Genomic DNA, 16,417 nt, shown 5'->3' with positions numbered 1-16,417 from the left:
CCGCTGCTGTTGCCTGTTGCTTCAAGCCGCCCGTGCTGGCCAGTGTCCTGGGAGGCGGAGTGCCCGCAGCAGCAGCAGCACCGCACCGGCGTGCCGCGGGTTCGCCCCTCTGGTTCTGCTGCCCTCTAGCAGTGACGTTCTTCCGCGGAGTCTGCAGGCTTACAGGCGCGTATCTGTAGGAAGCCGTTCTCCTGTCAGTGCCAAGGATGGGTCCTCTCCTTCTCTCGAAAGTAACTTGCTGTCGCCAGTAAAACAGGAAGAAGCAAAAGCAGAGACACCACCTGACCCGAGTACAAAAATCCTGTATGAAGGTAAGAGGCCTTAGGGATAGCCTGTCTCCCAAATCTCCAAATCATGCTTTCAGCACTACCCTGGTATCTCCTTTTTTAGCCTGTTTTCCTAAAATACTTACCTGAAGTTCCTGCCTTCCACTTGTTTTTACCCTCGTAGTTAACCCGGAATCCTTGCTGTCACTCCAGCATACAGAGAATACCTTTAAGCAGGGATAAAGATACAGGGTTTTGTTCGGGCAGAACTGTTGGTCTGGAGCTGCTCTTTGAAGGGATTTTGTTTTCGTATCTCTGCCTGCAGCAGCTGAGCATTTGCCTTTCCCTTAGAGCTGCGCTGGTACCACGTAAAGGGGTTGGTTTGTAGGTGTGGGGGAGGCCACCCCTGGAGCAGCTCGCACATCGCGGCCGTTTGAATGGTGAGGAACGAACAACAGGAGGCGGCAGAGTGTGAAGCCTGCTTATGCACTGCCCGCGTGAGAAACGCTGCTCCGACTGTCTCCTGAGGAAGGGAGATGCAGACGAGGTCGCCTTGGTGGTGTTGACCTGGGGAGATTGCCTCACTTTTTTCTACTTGTGTATCTAAGTGAGAATAAAGAAAATTCCACTCTCTGGAAATAATTCTAGTATGCTGAGGAAACTTGGTCTGGGTTGCTAAGGAGTCTTGTATGTTCAGATTCTGCTTTGAGCCCAGCCAAGCTGGATCCTACAGAGCTTATTTTTGGGGTGGTTCAGAGCTGCAGCTGAGATCTGTGTTTGTGCAGCTGGTTCTGGAAACAGTGCTGCACCAGAACTGACAGGTCAGCCAGCTCATGTGCCTGCACCTGCGGTGCAATTTATTTACGTGCCAGATTTTTATCTGCCAGCAGACTTACCGTTGTGTGTGGAGCATTTTGCCCTGCTGACAGTGTATATAATGGAATAAACATAATCGCTGACTTTTTTTTTTTTGTAACTTGAGACCTGATAGGAGATCTAAAGAACTTAAAGTGGAAAAAAGGGCACGTATGCTTCCGGAATGGACCTTGGTGTATATTGGTTCAGTCCTCAACAGGCTGAAAGAAATTGGTACCCATATCCATATTGATTCCTTGAGATATCCATGAAGATTCCTAGAGAGTTTTTATTACTGTTTAAGGTCTAAGTGTTGCTAAAAATGTTTTGTTGTGCTTTTGCTTCTGAGGCTTTGCGAAAAAGAAGGGCAGGACCTTCAACAGCTATGGAGTTAGTCCACGCAACTCTTCTTGAAACATGAGGGTCATCTGTCCTACTTACTTTGGAACTTGTCTTGGTACTCCTGCTGTGGCTTTGTTTTCTTGACACGGAAGAGTGTTACCCTAGTCTCTAGGAAGCCTTTGCGTGAAGGTACAGGGCGCAGAAAATCCCCATTATGAAGAGTTTATAATTATCAGTTTGATAGTTGAGGTGGATGCTAACAGCCAGCCTGCAAACAGTAATCCTGACCTAGCTGCTGTGGGCTCCTGTCAGTGGAAAAATAGATGAGTTATGGAGAAATTTTTTTAAAAAGACAGTGAACTCTGTAACTTGAAACATTTAAGGAGAAACAAGCATAATGATGTTCACTCGGAAACCTTAATGAGTAGGAAATGGATCTCTATTTCTTTAGCTCTGGTGGCAGTCAGCAGGGACTCTGTCATGGATAAGGCATGATAGCTTGGTTAGAGTTGGCTGTGAAATACCTCCTAAGTTAAATCTGCCATTCAGGCATCAGAATAAGAAGGGGCACAAAGTATTGGTCTTGTCAGGTTATGAAAAATAATCTTCACGGTGGCTTTTGATCTAGATATGATCAGGCAAGAACGCATTTGCAAAGACATGAAAGAAGGTTCTTTTTCAAGAAGACGATGCGGCCTTGTTATCTGCAGTGATCAAGGCAGCAGACTGAAGACAGTCTCGCTGGGTACTATGCTTGGATTTGGCCACATGGGTGAGAGTTGATGGGCAGTAACCAGGAGATGGAACAGATACAAAAACTGGGAGTAAAGTCCGTTTTCAAATAATAATAGATTGGCTGTTCATCTCATGCACTGTGTTTTTGCATTTTGAAATGCATTTTAAGAGATCTGTACAGCATTTGATGGGAGCATCTTTGTGTTTCTCAAAATACATCTAGGTCTTATGTATTTGTTTCTTAGACTGGGATGATATCCCACCTTCGTCTGCTTTGGAGCAGATTTCTGAGGAAGAAGCTGTACAGATCATTGCAGAACCAATTCTTCCCCCTCAGTCTTCCACACTCCGAGATTATGTTGATCACTCAGAAACCCTGACAAAACTTGTCCACTTAGGTATGTGTGATTTTGTTTATGTGGTTTGTCTGTGTCTGGAGCTTTGGAGAGTCTATAATTTGGGTTTTATCTTGCTAGTTGCCTTGTAAACTCGAAAATAAGAACAGTCACCAATGGCTAAGAGCAGCACAATGTTATCCAGGGTAGATGGGGGACTGCATTACACACTGGCAGTGCTATGTTACTTGAAGACAACACTGGCTAGTTTTAGTCCCTTAGTGCTGTGGATGCCAGGAGACGGCATCTCCCACAGCTTCTGGAGATGGGAAGCACTTTGTGTAACTTGACTGGTCTTTTTTCTTTTGGGCTAGTTAAGGATTCTTTAGTTCTCTGCAGAAGAAATTGCAGCTCACTGTCCTTGGAAGGAAGAAAGGAGAGCAGTTGCTGTGCGAAACCTTAGAAGTGGGGCACAGTAAACTGGAGAGGCAAGATGGAAGAGAACCTTACTTCTCATCAAAAAGCACTTGGACTATGCAGGGATAGCTGAGTTCAAGGTTGCTGGCCACCTCCTTGTTTCCCAAAAGTGCAAGGAACACTAGGAGATACAAATATTTGAGAGAGGGAGATACAGCCCCATGTAGTAATAAATTTCTCTGAGTCAGTATCCAGAGGGACTTCACTGCAAAATTATCCACTTCTCCTGTATAATGGAGTTGGGAATTCTTGCACACATACTTCTGTGCAAGGAGAAGGTCGCTACAAGAGGAGGTTGCTACCTGTGGCATGTGCTAGTGAACTTGATTCACCACACATGGGATTCACTGCAAATGTTCTTCCTTAAAAATCTGAACTCAGTAAAAGTGTCTAGAATGACTTGCTTGTTTTATCTGGAATCTTTCTGTAATATATATAGGTGTTGCAACCTTGCCATGTTGAGCTAAATCAGTGGGAAAAAAAGTAGTCCTATGAATTTCAACATGCCTTCATGAAACATTTATAGGAAGTAGGGTCTGTGTTTAATTAAAACAATTTCTAATTTTCTTTGTTGTAGGAGTTGACTTATCCCAAGTGGAGAAACGTCAAAAGGCAGGTCAGCTCTTACTGACCTTGGATTTTGAAAAAGATATAAAAAAAATACTTCTATTTCTTAAGGATGTGGGTGTGGAAGACAATCAGTTGGGACCATTCCTGACCAAAAATCCGTACATCCTTGCTGAAGATCTGGAAGCTTTAGAAACGAGGTAAGCCTTTCAAATAGCAACAGGGTGTTGAGCCCCTTGGCTTGAAGATCTGGTTTCCCCATTGGCTTAACCTTGCCTGAACCTGTGTTGTTGCAGCCTGCTTTTTCACTCGATTGCTGACTCTGTGTTCCTGTGTCTTCCCATCAGTCAGCATTAACACATGGTGGTATTGTAAGTCAAGTCAAGGTCCTGATCCACCTGAAAACTGACTATTAATAACTTTCACTGCTCATTCCTCTCTCTGCCTCAGAGGAAGCAGCCTGCCATCCTAGGCCACTTGCTTTACTTGTGTCAACTTAGAATCCAGGCCTGGAGGCCTTACCTAACTAAATTTGTAGAATAATATTAACCGCTTTGGTTGTGCTTTGTTCTTACCATTCAATAGTGACTCCGTGTAACATTTTGTAAACATTACAAAAACATGGAGAGGAGAGTTGCAACAGAAGCTCTCTGTTCTACCTCCATCTGTAAATGGAAGGAATCTGGTAGGTCTGAGAGTGACTCAAAAATACACACATTAGAAACCTAAAATGCTGGACATTTGTTTTTAAAAACGCATATGAAGTTCGAGAATAAACTTGTCTGATGCATATATAGTGGTCAACAGTTACATAAATACATGAAAAGCAAACTGATCCCTTTCTTCTGCAGTACAAGCTGAGATCCTTTTCATGTTTGACCCTTGATAGCCATTATTTCAGTGGTGCCCACTCATGATTCATAAGCATTACTTGCATTTTGTACATATGTCAATAGAAAACAAAAAGGAGTAGTCCTATAAATGTCAACATGCCTTCATGAAACTCTTTTAGATGATATGTCTACCCATGCCTTGTGAATTCTGCAGTAAAAGAAGCAGACCAGATCTCTTCTGTATTTACATCTAATAGCCACAGAAGGTTTTAGGGACCTGTTTTTTTCTGCCCATTGTCCAGCTTAAACTGAGCACAAGACTACAATGAACTAATTTTTGTGTGTATAAATACTTGTACTACACTGTTCCTCAGTCCATAAAATGGACTCTTATTCTTAAAATTTACTTTACAGACTTGCATTAATTCAGCAGTTCTTTTACAGAGCAACTCGTGTGTGTGTGGACTTTGTAATGGATTGAAAACATCTTGGTATTTAAAAATTCCAGAAAAGAAAGTCTGTCTGCTTGGCTCTTGCACATAGTGGCTGGGCCAAACAGAAACATGAAAAACAACTCGTGTGTGTGTGGACTTTGTAATGGATTGAAAACATCTTGGTATTTAAAAATTCCAGAAAAGAAAGTCTGTCTGCTTGGCTCTTGCACATAGTGGCTGTCCAAGACAGAAATCTGAAAATACAGCTTTTTGGAAACAGGCGTATCAGTAGACTCATGTTGAACACAGTCCTGGTGTTCTTTCTTCTCTGTTCTTCTGTCCTCCTGTTCAGTAAGTGGCCTTTCAGAAACAATATCCAAAAGGAACCCGAGTGATTTTTCAGCAGTAATTTTGAGTCTAGATGTTAGAGTTGCTTATGCATTTCTGAAGAGAGTATTTTTTGCTATGATAAACATTCCAACTCTCCTATGAGGTCAGATGTGCTCTTCAGTGACTGTCCTGTGGTACTGCCTGGTTAGAGAAGTAGGAGCTGAACAGGGCCAATTTTTTCTTCAGTTTCTGGGGTTTGATTTTTAGTAAGTATACCTCTGGCACTGGTGAATGCTTTCCTGCAAGCTTTAGAGTGTGCTGTGGAGGGCGTATGACAGGCTGTGAAGTGAATGTGTCTCAGATAGCTGTCTTTTGAAAGCTGAGTATCACCTTTGCATAAACACTTCGGTGCAGATGGATATGGTATTGGTTACATCGCTCTGGAATGTTTTATTGCTATGGATTCCACGTCGCCAGGAAACAAAACACAAATTTCAATAGATTTGGCATTTGACTTCAGATAAACACTGTAAAAGTCAAAACATTCCATAATTCGTAACAATTCTGACAGTTGCAAATCAGTGTCTGTAACTGCAGCTGCACCAGATGCTTTGTTTTATGGTATCGTTAATGATGACTTAAAACTGTTAACGTGCTGCACAGAACTGCTGACCCCTGTAGTAGAATGAGGGTTAACCTTGGTGCCAGCATTCACAGATTTATCTCAAACTTTGGTCAGACTGGATGATTGTGCTTCTTTAACATACCAGTTTCTAGAGCCTGGTTATTACACTCTTGCCATCCATCTTCTAAATTCCTTGTCTTTCTGGGATACAAAGAAATGCTGGAGGTGTGAATTTAAATGATTTGTTAACAGAAAACAAGTGGAGGAGAGTCAGGACAACACAAAGGTTGCTCACTTAGTTACATTTCTAGGACACTTGGCAGTTGTGCCCTTGAAAAAGTGAAGGGAAGAAGTATAGTGTAGCCAAGCTGCAGCATTCAGAACATAATGGGATAATTTTTGAAGGGCCCATTTTTTATTGCTGTGTTCTGCATTTCTTCCCCTCTGAAACTCGCCTTGTCTCTGAGGCTCCTGCAGCCACTTCCACCAGCATTGTCTGGCGCATAGGCTGCTACTTTCTGTGTTGGGGTGCCTGCTCAGCTAGAAATCGTTCCTCTAGGATGTGTTCTTAGATCTTGTGTCTGGAGGATTTTGGCTCGCAATGATTTCATTTTTAAGGATTTGTGGAAAGAGGTTGTAGTTACTGGTAGGTATTTTTACTTTTTTCTCTCCACAAGACATGATTTAACACACAGTGTGTCTTCTGCTGAATATCTGCTTCTGCAGAAGGTTCTGCAACCTATTTAGTATATTAATTACCAATAGATAAAATGAATTTTGTAAGTTCATCCGATAGCAAATACATAGGTCACTCCGAAAGTAACGCCTCGTAATTACACACATTGTATTTCCATGGAAACTACAGCAAGTACAAAGATCACAATAACACTGACAGAGCAAATTCTCAGCTACAGATCACTCTTTTTTGACACAGTCACCTCCACTGGCTGTGCATTTTCACCAGCGATGAACAAGAGCCTGCGTGCCGCACTCAAACATCTGCACCAGTGGAGGGGACCCACTGGTCACCTCCAAACCACTGCTGACACACGCCACCCACTGCCTCACTATGCTGACACCCACTGCTTGGTCTCTGTAAACCTTCAGCAGCATTGACGAGTGTCAATGGGTGCAATTTTTTCCGCATGGAGGAATTCAGTTACACACCTTTGCTTTTGTGTCGGATGCCATTTTGTCAGATGTTCCCTCTTCTGCAGTCTGTCACATGGCAACAAAATTTGATGGAGTATTGGCGAGAAGGTTCAGCCTCTACTGCCAGAACCACCTCTGATGCCGTGGGCCAACATAACGAAATAGGAGGCATTGCTTTCGGAGCGACCCTCATACTTTTGTATATGCTCGTCTATAATCAAAGAAAACTTATTGAAATTGTAGTTTGTTTGTTTAGTTTTTTAAATGGTAGCAGGTAGGTTAATCCTGTCTCTTTACTTTGTGTACTGTGTTTCCCCCTCATTCCTTTTTCTGGGAGCTGTGGTAATAACTTACTGCAAGTAGTACTTGAAATAGGATTTCACTGTCACCGAATTCAGCAAAGCTTGGAAAAAGTTTTGAGTTAGAAAAAAGTAAGAAGGCTCTGTTAAACATGAAGACTTTAGTCAGCTTCTTTTCCTTTCTGACAACCAGATGTTTTGTGACTAAATCATTGGACCAGTGACTGGAAGTAGGGACCTATTGTCACAAAAGTAACTTCAGCTGATTTAGAAATGTCTTTTTGGACAGTGGCTCTACAGATAGCATTGTTGTATGATACTTCTACTTCAGTGCTATTGGCAAAACAGAGATGTATGAGATACAGAATGCTGTTCTTTCAGCAGTAGAAATGGAATTTATTAAAATAGCAGAAGGTTGTATATATCTTCTTGTCTGTACCCTATGATGATCTGTTAATGTGTTTGCAATCTAGAAGACAGGCCGGTAGTTAAATGTAGGTGAACATAGTTATCTGCTTAAGTACAGCTGGAAGGAATTAGAATCTGTCTTCAGTATTGACATTCTGCTCTGAGGTTTATTTTATTTCTAATTAATTGGAAGGGATGGTATTTTGCTTTTATGATAACTGCAGATTTTCCCCTAATTATTTTTGGCAGGGTTGCATGTTAATGCTAGAACATCTGTCCATTTATAAAATATCACTGAGGAATTTAAGCGAGTACTGAATAAATGGAGGCAATAAAATTTTCATCACTGGATTTTATTTTGTTTTTTGTTCTCTTTCTAGAGTGGCTTACCTAAAATCAAAAAAATTTGGTAAGGCAGAAATTGCTCAGATGGTCTCAAGAGCTCCATATTTGCTGTTGTTTTCAGTGGAAAGACTGGATAACAGACTGGGTTTCTTCAAAAATGAACTTGGTCTCAGTGTAAAAAAGGTAAAGAATATACACTGAAGTCTTTAAGCACTTTGTTGGTGACAACTGTAAGGCCTAGGAATGTGAATACTTCAAGTGTGTGGAGGATACCCAGAAACATTAGTGACGTTACAGTTGGTAACACAGAGGGTTACAGGAGAATAACACGATTTTAACTGTGAGGATAACATGATTTTAACTGTCTATAGAAGTAATACGGACATCTGACATTCAAAGGTCCTGAAGTACAGTTCTTGAAGATGATCTGCTGCAGGTTATTGTCATACAGGCATGTGTGTGTCTGGCCCTGTTACCTGAGGTGGGTCAGAGGACTGGATCCATTGCTGAAACAGGAAGGAGCTTTTTTTAACTTCTAGAAAATTAATTGGCTCTCTTCATCTTTTTAAGATACTGTAACATTCTTAACTCCTTGATGAAAAGTCTAATCTGAAAATATCATATCAAACTAAATGCCAAATCACATGCTCAGCTCAGCAAGAGTAACCCCTGGGTTTGCTTATGAGCACTTACCACATTACATGTTAAGCGGGTATTCAGCACTGTGGTTCGGGATCTTTAGAGGAGGTAGTCACTGGAGTTTCCTGGAATGAGTGGGCAGTGTTAGCTGGGGATTGCAATAAATGTCAAGTTCCAAGTGGAATCTGGTGGTGTTCTATTGGCCTCTGTTAGCTCAACAGTCATAGCTGTCAGAGTGCCTCTTGCTGGCCTTTCCATGCTTAAGGTAAGAGATCTCTCTGGAAAAGGTTTTAGTCTGCTCCTCATACTTGAGGCAGATTACAAGTAATCGTGTGGCTTAGGGGATGTCAAGTAATACTTATATGCCATAACTATGGTCTAACCAGATTCTGAGGCAGACAAATTCCACTGCAGCTGAAAAGTCCTTTTATAGACTCTGACAGGTAGGGTTTTGTTTACTTTTCTTAAAACAAGTGGGAAGAAACAACTTGAGTACAAGTTTATTTGAGATCTCTTTCTTTCACAGATGGATTCACAAAAAAAGGTTTCAGTAATCTTTTCTTTGTGTATTTTCCCTAATTGTAGACAAAAGATCTCGTAATTCGTCTTCCAAGGCTCCTCACTGGCAAATTAGAGCCCGTAAAAGAAAATCTTCAGGTGAGCTTAGTGTATCCACACAGTTTAAGAGTTGTCAGAAGACAAAATTCCTGCAGGACAGTCCCGATGGGAAGAATTTAATGAAATAATTTTACCGGAGATAGAAAATAACTGAGGATTTTGTTAAACAATTTTTCTCTATAGCTTGCAGGCTTACTGTAAGCATGGAGCAGTATCTTATTCTGTCTTCTACTCTGATGTAGGTTAGAAGCTTCATCTGGGTCCCTTCCTGCCAGACATTGCTATCTGATGAAATTGTTACCCATTTATTTATGAGTGAAAAATAGGGCCTGCTGCCTGCCTTTTTTTCCCCCCTCCTTTCCTTAATTATTATGTTTTTTTGCTAACTTGGATTGTCCATGAGGATTTAGGAGCAAGAAATGTGCAGTTGATTATTTTCCCCTTGGCAGGTAGCTAGTCTGCCAAAATGTGCATTTGACACCTATTGTCTGATAGCAGATGGTTGTTATTAACAACTGTTGGGTAAATAACTTCAAAACCACAGGGACTCCTTTCCCTTTTGAAAATGTAACTACGTATTGGTTTAATTATTGTGCTATAAAGCCATCTAGGCCAAACAGCATGATGTAGTGTAACAATTTGAGAAATCCCATTATCCTATAATGCATAACTATGAATTAAAATACATAATTTTCAGACAGACTCACTGCTCTGAGGCTATTAAATGCTGGGAATCTTGCAATCTAGATGTGTGTGTGGTAAGGGAGGAAACTGGAAAGTAGCAGACTGTTCCAATTAATAGTGCTTTCTTTTTAATGAACATTGTTTTTGCAGGCTAGGGATTCCATATTTATAATGATTGTGGTTTTATGATCCTCAGCTCTAACCAAGTATCTTGTGTATCTACCAAAAAGTGTAGCATCCCTGTTTTTAACATACTCTAGAGAGAGGAAGGATTTTTACGTCCTTACTGTTAGAATCTACTGATACTTAGAAGCTCCGGCCTTTCACGAGGTCAGATGTCTCGTGTTCAGACTTGTGTGTCCTAAGCTGGTGGTGGGGAGACATTACTCGGAAAGTGAAACCATCTATCAGCAGTTCAGAAGTGATCTGGTGGAATCCCTCATTTTGAGTGGGCTGTTACTTAGAAACAACTGCTGCAGCTGGTATCTATTGTCAAAAGATACCAATCATGGGCTAAGTGAGCTGAAGGATGGCTTATTCCATTGTCTGAAGGTTTCATCAAGTACAATTAGAGATTCGCTGGTAGGGTAAAACTGGAAAGCTTGCATTACCACTGCTTGTGGTGGAAATCATACAGAGTATGTTGAATATTGCTGGGGCTTACTCAGTAAGGATGTGAGTATAGGTGTCCAGAGTTACTGAATATTAAATACGTGTGCTGTCAAACTGAGTGCAGTCAAAGCAGCTGACACTTGAGCTCACCATTGATGTCAAGAGAAAGATGTTTCACTTCACAGAGCAGAAAAGAAAAGCTCAAGATTCTTGCCTCAATTACCTCTACAGTGGGGCCAGCTGTACATCTCCACTGATTTAACATCAGGTCTTGCTCTTGGTTGTGTATCTTAACGCACTAAGTTACCACGGCCAACTCAGATCTGTGGAAGACACCACTAAAGGGCAATCACATATCTTCATACTTGAATGCTGTCTTAGTTGATTAGTATTTCTGTGATAGACAAATATTTATAAAGCAGATAAGGAAGAACCAGGAGTTGAAAGACCCGATCATAGTCACCTCTAGAAACAACTCCCTGTAAGGATCTGGAGGTCCTAAGGTAGCTTCAAAACCCTCCCCTTTGTATTTGCCAGGCAATTTTGGAAAAGAGCTGCAGTCTCAGCACATCAAACTGGAAAAACAGAAAGCAGCACCTTTTCACCAACTGAAGAAGTACCTGAGTTGCCATTTGAAAGTCTGGTGATGTTGGCTGGCAAGGACACCCACTCCCTGCCTGACAACAAGCTGCTTGTAAATGTCGCTGGAGGCTAGAAGAAATGGCTGAGTTACCAGACACTCTTGTATGCTGAGTTCCTTTCTCAGCAACTCAATGAACTGCTTGCCATTCTGCACTTTGGGAGGAGCGCTCATGACTTTATTGAAAAAATGTGTGTTCCCTTTTGGGAAACCATAATTGAAGTCAAGGCAGTCTCTGAAAGAGACATCTTACTTAGACATTAACCGACTGTAAAAGAAAGTGAATACACCGCACATTCTAGACATCTCTTTCAGGTTCAACACAGTGAAGACTACAGGACTAAGATTTTAATCCCTAATGTGAAAATAATATTATGAAAATATTAATAAAATCCCTAATATAAAAAAACAAAAGAAATAACACATTAACAAAAGTAGTCACCAACTATTTGACTGCTGTGCTTTACAGAGCTCAACAGCTCCACAACTAGAAAGTCAGTCTCTTTTGACAGCTTGGTTTTGAAACTAATAAAAGACTCTTAGGGGAGATGTTTTATGCTTGTAATTGCCGTGCAGACTGAGACACAGCTTTTTTGTTCATATCTCGGGCAAGCTGAAAAATACGTAGTATTCACAGAAGTCATCTTTACTTCAGGGATACTCTATAAACAAATTACTCTTTAATCAGGTGATAATTAATTTGCACTATCTGACTGGAGAAGAACCGGAGTGGCAGACCTTGTTGTGGGTTGCATTCTTGTTGCTGTGTGACAAAGGGTAGAAGAATTTTGCATGAATTTATTTCAGTGGCATGTTAAAATAAACTTAAGTTTGCTGTATCTGACGTTTGAAGATAAAACTGTGCTTTTTTTCAGGTTTGTCAGATTGAACTTGGTTTTCAACGTAATGAAATTCAACAGATTGTGTTTAAAACCCCCAAGGTTTTAACTGCAAGTAAAAAGAGACTCAAACAGATATTTGACTACTTACACAACATAATGGGCATTCCTCACCACATGCTTGCTCGCTTTCCTCAGGTGAGCTGTTAATTTGGAAGTAAATTGAGGTGCTCTCTGCTGCTTCACTAGTTTAGCACTGAAGATGAAGCCTCACCATATGCAGAATATACATGAATTCTTCAAAATTCACAGTCAAAAGCCACTACCTGATGACTTTTATTAGCAATTCAGCAACCACTGAGGATTCCAGTGTAGAAGCGCTTTTCTCCTCATGGCACATGTGACACCACCACCCCCAGTCTTGTAAATCTACAAGTTCTCAACAGAATTAGTCACGTTCATCTCTTTGGGATTCATGCCTGCTTAGGGATTCCTTGTCCTGAAATCTTAGCTAAGAGACACAAGGGAAGACAGATCATGCAAAATATCTGTTTATTAGATAACATATAGTAAAAAAAATTTTTGATTTCTCTAGTTAAATTTTATAGATTCTAGAATCCGAAAATACAGTTTAAAGGTAAAAGATGTTCTGTCCCTTAGGCAATGGTTGCTGCAGCAATACTAAAAAATCACAGGAGTGAAAACAGATTAGTTTAATGATTACTCTTTTCATCTTTTCTCTACCTCCTCATTATTTCCTCACAGATTAAATGGTGAAAGCACTAGTCACTTCATCCAATGCTGACATGCAGTCACACTAGCTCCTTAGGAAAAAAGCGCAAATTGCAACTTCTGAATTGCAATAGTTTTCTTCCTAAACCAAGTCTAGTAGGGAACCAACTCTCTAGTCTTACTGGCTAAAAAGCCAAATTTATATGGGAAAATGAAACTACTTCCCAGGATTTTGATTACTTTTCTTGCTCTTGAATATATCTTTACTTAACAAGGATGCTTGCTGTAACTCCAATCCATGTGTCACTTTTGCCATCCTTGACCTGCAAGTGACCACAAGTCTTGCTCACTTTCTGTCACAATGCAGTGAAAAGGCACAGCGCAGTGGTTCAAAACAACCACTTCTGCTGCACAGCAGTGCCTACTTTTGAAGATACTTGTCTCAAAAGAATTCTAGACAGTCAAAGGCGAGAACAATGGTAAGGGAACCATCAAAGAAATCAGTAGAACATCTAAGAGAGAGTGGGGAAGATCAAAGATGCACAGTTAATAAGTCTTAAAAGCAGAGCTCTAACTCTGTACTTCTGAGCTGTACAACTGAAGAGAGAGACGCTGCTTTAGAGAAGATAATGGTGAAAATGAATGCCAGAGCGACAAAAGTGAGCAGAGTTTTGACTAAAAAGGAGAGACTACACAACTGAAGGAAGGGTTTTATGAAGATGCAAACTAATTTGAAGTAGGGCAGACAGGAAGACTGCTGTTCCTCCTCTGCCTGCCTTGAGTTTTAAGAGGAAGTCAGAACACAGGGGAAAAAACCTTAACTACCTTTTAAGGAGCTTGCTGACAGAGAAGTTGGTTACAACAGCAGCTGTAATGTCAGAGAGGATTTGACAAAAAAATCCTGTATGCCTCTTATTTTCAGCAAGACAGGATAGAAGCAAGAACAGGTGGAGACAAGTATGCATTTATGGATGCACAAATTAATGGCCAGACCATATATAGACTTGAGTTGCACTAGGCATATCCTGGAACTCATGGGTTTTGAGGATGGAAGGAAAGAACAGGGAAGAGAGGTGACTGTGACAAGAACGAGGAACAGGGGAAACTCTCCACTTACCCTTCCGAACAGAGGGAAGGGAGATAACGAGGTGAATCACCACAAAGCTAGTAACAAGACACAGCCACTCACATTTGCTGTGGCTGCTGTGCAGTTCACTCATTTGTATCATGCCGTGTGGTCACCTGTTCATTTCTTCCTTCTAGCAATGCTCAGCTGAGGCTGGCTGTATGAATAAATACCTCTGACAGTATAGGGAAAATCCTTAGGTATTCTTGCTCTCTGTTTCTGAATGTCTCCTCTCCCCTTTCTTGGCTGTGATTACACATTTAAACTAAAACCCTAACATGCTTGAGAGTTGTTTCACTCCCTGATTTCCTTTGTGTGGGTACATCAGCATATATTGAAGGATTTATTTAGAATTTAGGTATACATATAGATATACGTTTATCTATAAATGTAACCTACCTGATGTTTGATACAGATGAGAACAAAAGATGCAAATTATTTGTTTTCTTCGTAGTTCTTCATTTGCCTAAGAAAAGCTGGTTAGATTCATCAGAGTCTGAAATTTAGACAAGCTAAAATATTCTTCCCTTTCTTTCTTAGGTTTTCAACTCAAAGCTATTACGAATCAAAGAGAGACATATGTTTCTTAAGTTCCTGGGAAGAGCCCAGTATGACCCGGCACAACCCAGCTACATCTCCCTGGACCAGCTAGTGTCCGTGCCCGATGAGGTGTTTTGTACAGAGATTGCCAAAGCTTCTATACAGGACTTTGAAAAATTCTTGAAAACACTTTAATTAGTAACACATGTAAAAAGGAATAGAATAAAGTTATGAACTAAATGTATTTTATATACTCTCCTTTATGGTCTCTTACCTTCTTAATTACTGGTTTAAGAAGTTGTTGTTTATGAATATTTGTAGGATTTAAAAGCTCACAGAAGTATTTATTTATGGCGACTTAAAAATATATTTCACAATCAAAGAATGGTAGAAGTTGGAAGGGACCTCTGAGGATCATCTAGTCCAACCCTCCTGCTAAAGCAGGTTCACCTAGAGCAGGTTGCACAGGATCATATCCAGGTAGGTTTTGAATATCTGCAGAGAAGGAGACTCCACAGCCTCTCTGGGCAAACTGTTCCAGTGCTCTGCCACCCTCAAAGTAAAGAATTTTATCCTCACATTCATGTGGAACTTGCCTTGTTCCAGTTTGCACCTGTTGCCCCTTGCCCTGTCCCTAGGCACCACTGAAAAGAGCCTGGAACCCTCCTCTTGACACCCACCCTTTAGACATGTATAAGTATTACTAAGATCCCCTCTCAGTCTTCTCCTCATCTCCAGGCTAAATGACCCAGGTCTCTCAGCCTTCCCTTGTCAGAGAGATGCTCCAGTCCCCTGATCATCTTTACAGCCCTTTGCTGAACTCTCCCCAGTGGTTCCTCATCTCTCTTGAACTGGGGAGCCCCGAACTGGACACAGTACTCCAGATGTGGCCTCACCAGGGCAGAGTAGAGGGGGAGGAGAACGTCCCTTGACCTGCTGGTCACGCTTTTCTTAATGCACCCCAGGATACCATTGGTCTCCTTGGCCACGAGGGCACACTGCTGGCTCATGGTTAACTTGTGGTCCACCAGGACTCCTGGGTCCTTCTCCACAGAGCTGTTTTCCAGCAGGGCAATCCCTAACCTGTACTGGTACATGGGGCTATTCCTCCCCACGTGCAGGACCTTACACTTGCCCGTGTTGAACATGATTCAGTTCCTCTCTGCCCAACTCTCCAGCCTGACCGGGTCACCCCGAACAGCAGCACAGCCTTCTGGTGTGTCGGACACTCCTCCCAGTTTTGTATCATTTCAGAAGGATTGAGCGAATGTATGTTGATTTCTACTGATGTAATCCTTTAATTGCTAACTTAATTCAGAGTGAACGATGCAGCAATATTTCTAGAATAATTCCACCTATTATTTTATTTCTTTGAAAATGCAGTGGTCCATTTCTGAAGGAATTGCTGGGGAGAGGCAGCGATCTGTGCCTCAGGAAACAGCCAATACCTGAGAGGAGAGAGGTTTCTGCTTCTTTCTGTGATTGATTTGGTACTTTGTTCACCGTGCTTTACAAACATAAACTTATTTTTAGCCAATACTTTTACCCCTCAGTCTGCAGCTGTTGGTCCGAGTCTTCACAGCACCCAGTTACACCAGGTCAGCTGCTTTGATTGACAGCTAATTACCTTATGCTGAAGCCAGTGCTTGTTCCCATCAACTGACCAGGTTCTGGGCTACAGCCGTGTCCACGACGAGAACGTGGGCACCGCTAACAAGGGCAACAGCTCAAACATGCCACAGACCGTGGCGAAACGTTCTGATTTTTGAGGCACTGCCCTCTTTGCAGAGGCGCTGGGGTGCACAGGGAAGAGACCGCGGTGTGTCCCTTGTTCTCAGCAAGCGCTGATTCATCTTGGCTTAATTACCGATTCTCCAGCACCGTAAGCGTTATCTAAAACCGTCGTTAGGAGTCCCGGGCTTCACCGTGCCCGCCTTGGCCTCTTCTTTGTCGCTCCTTCGCCCACGGGCAGGTGCCTTAGGGC

General features: G+C 41.7%; 1 protein-coding gene across 1 annotated transcript; it reads left to right on the top strand.

The window, feature by feature from the left end:
- Positions 1-43: 43 nt before the first annotated feature.
- Positions 44-14,688, top strand: MTERF3 (mitochondrial transcription termination factor 3; the record flags this gene model as incomplete). The annotated part of the gene is made up of 7 exons (XM_010138908.1): positions 44-311; positions 2,444-2,596; positions 3,588-3,777; positions 8,039-8,186; positions 9,228-9,299; positions 12,072-12,233; positions 14,434-14,688. Coding segments are annotated over 7 exons (1,188 nt in total), but the record flags the coding sequence as incomplete, so codon positions are not given.
- Between the last annotated feature and the right edge of the window lie 1,729 nt (positions 14,689-16,417).

The sequence above is a fragment of the Buceros rhinoceros genome, unplaced genomic scaffold (assembly GCF_000710305.1).
Source record: "Buceros rhinoceros silvestris isolate BGI_N320 unplaced genomic scaffold, ASM71030v1 scaffold14326, whole genome shotgun sequence".
Taxonomy (NCBI): Eukaryota; Metazoa; Chordata; class Aves; order Bucerotiformes; family Bucerotidae; genus Buceros; species Buceros rhinoceros.
This window is presented reverse-complemented; position numbering and strand designations above follow the sequence as displayed.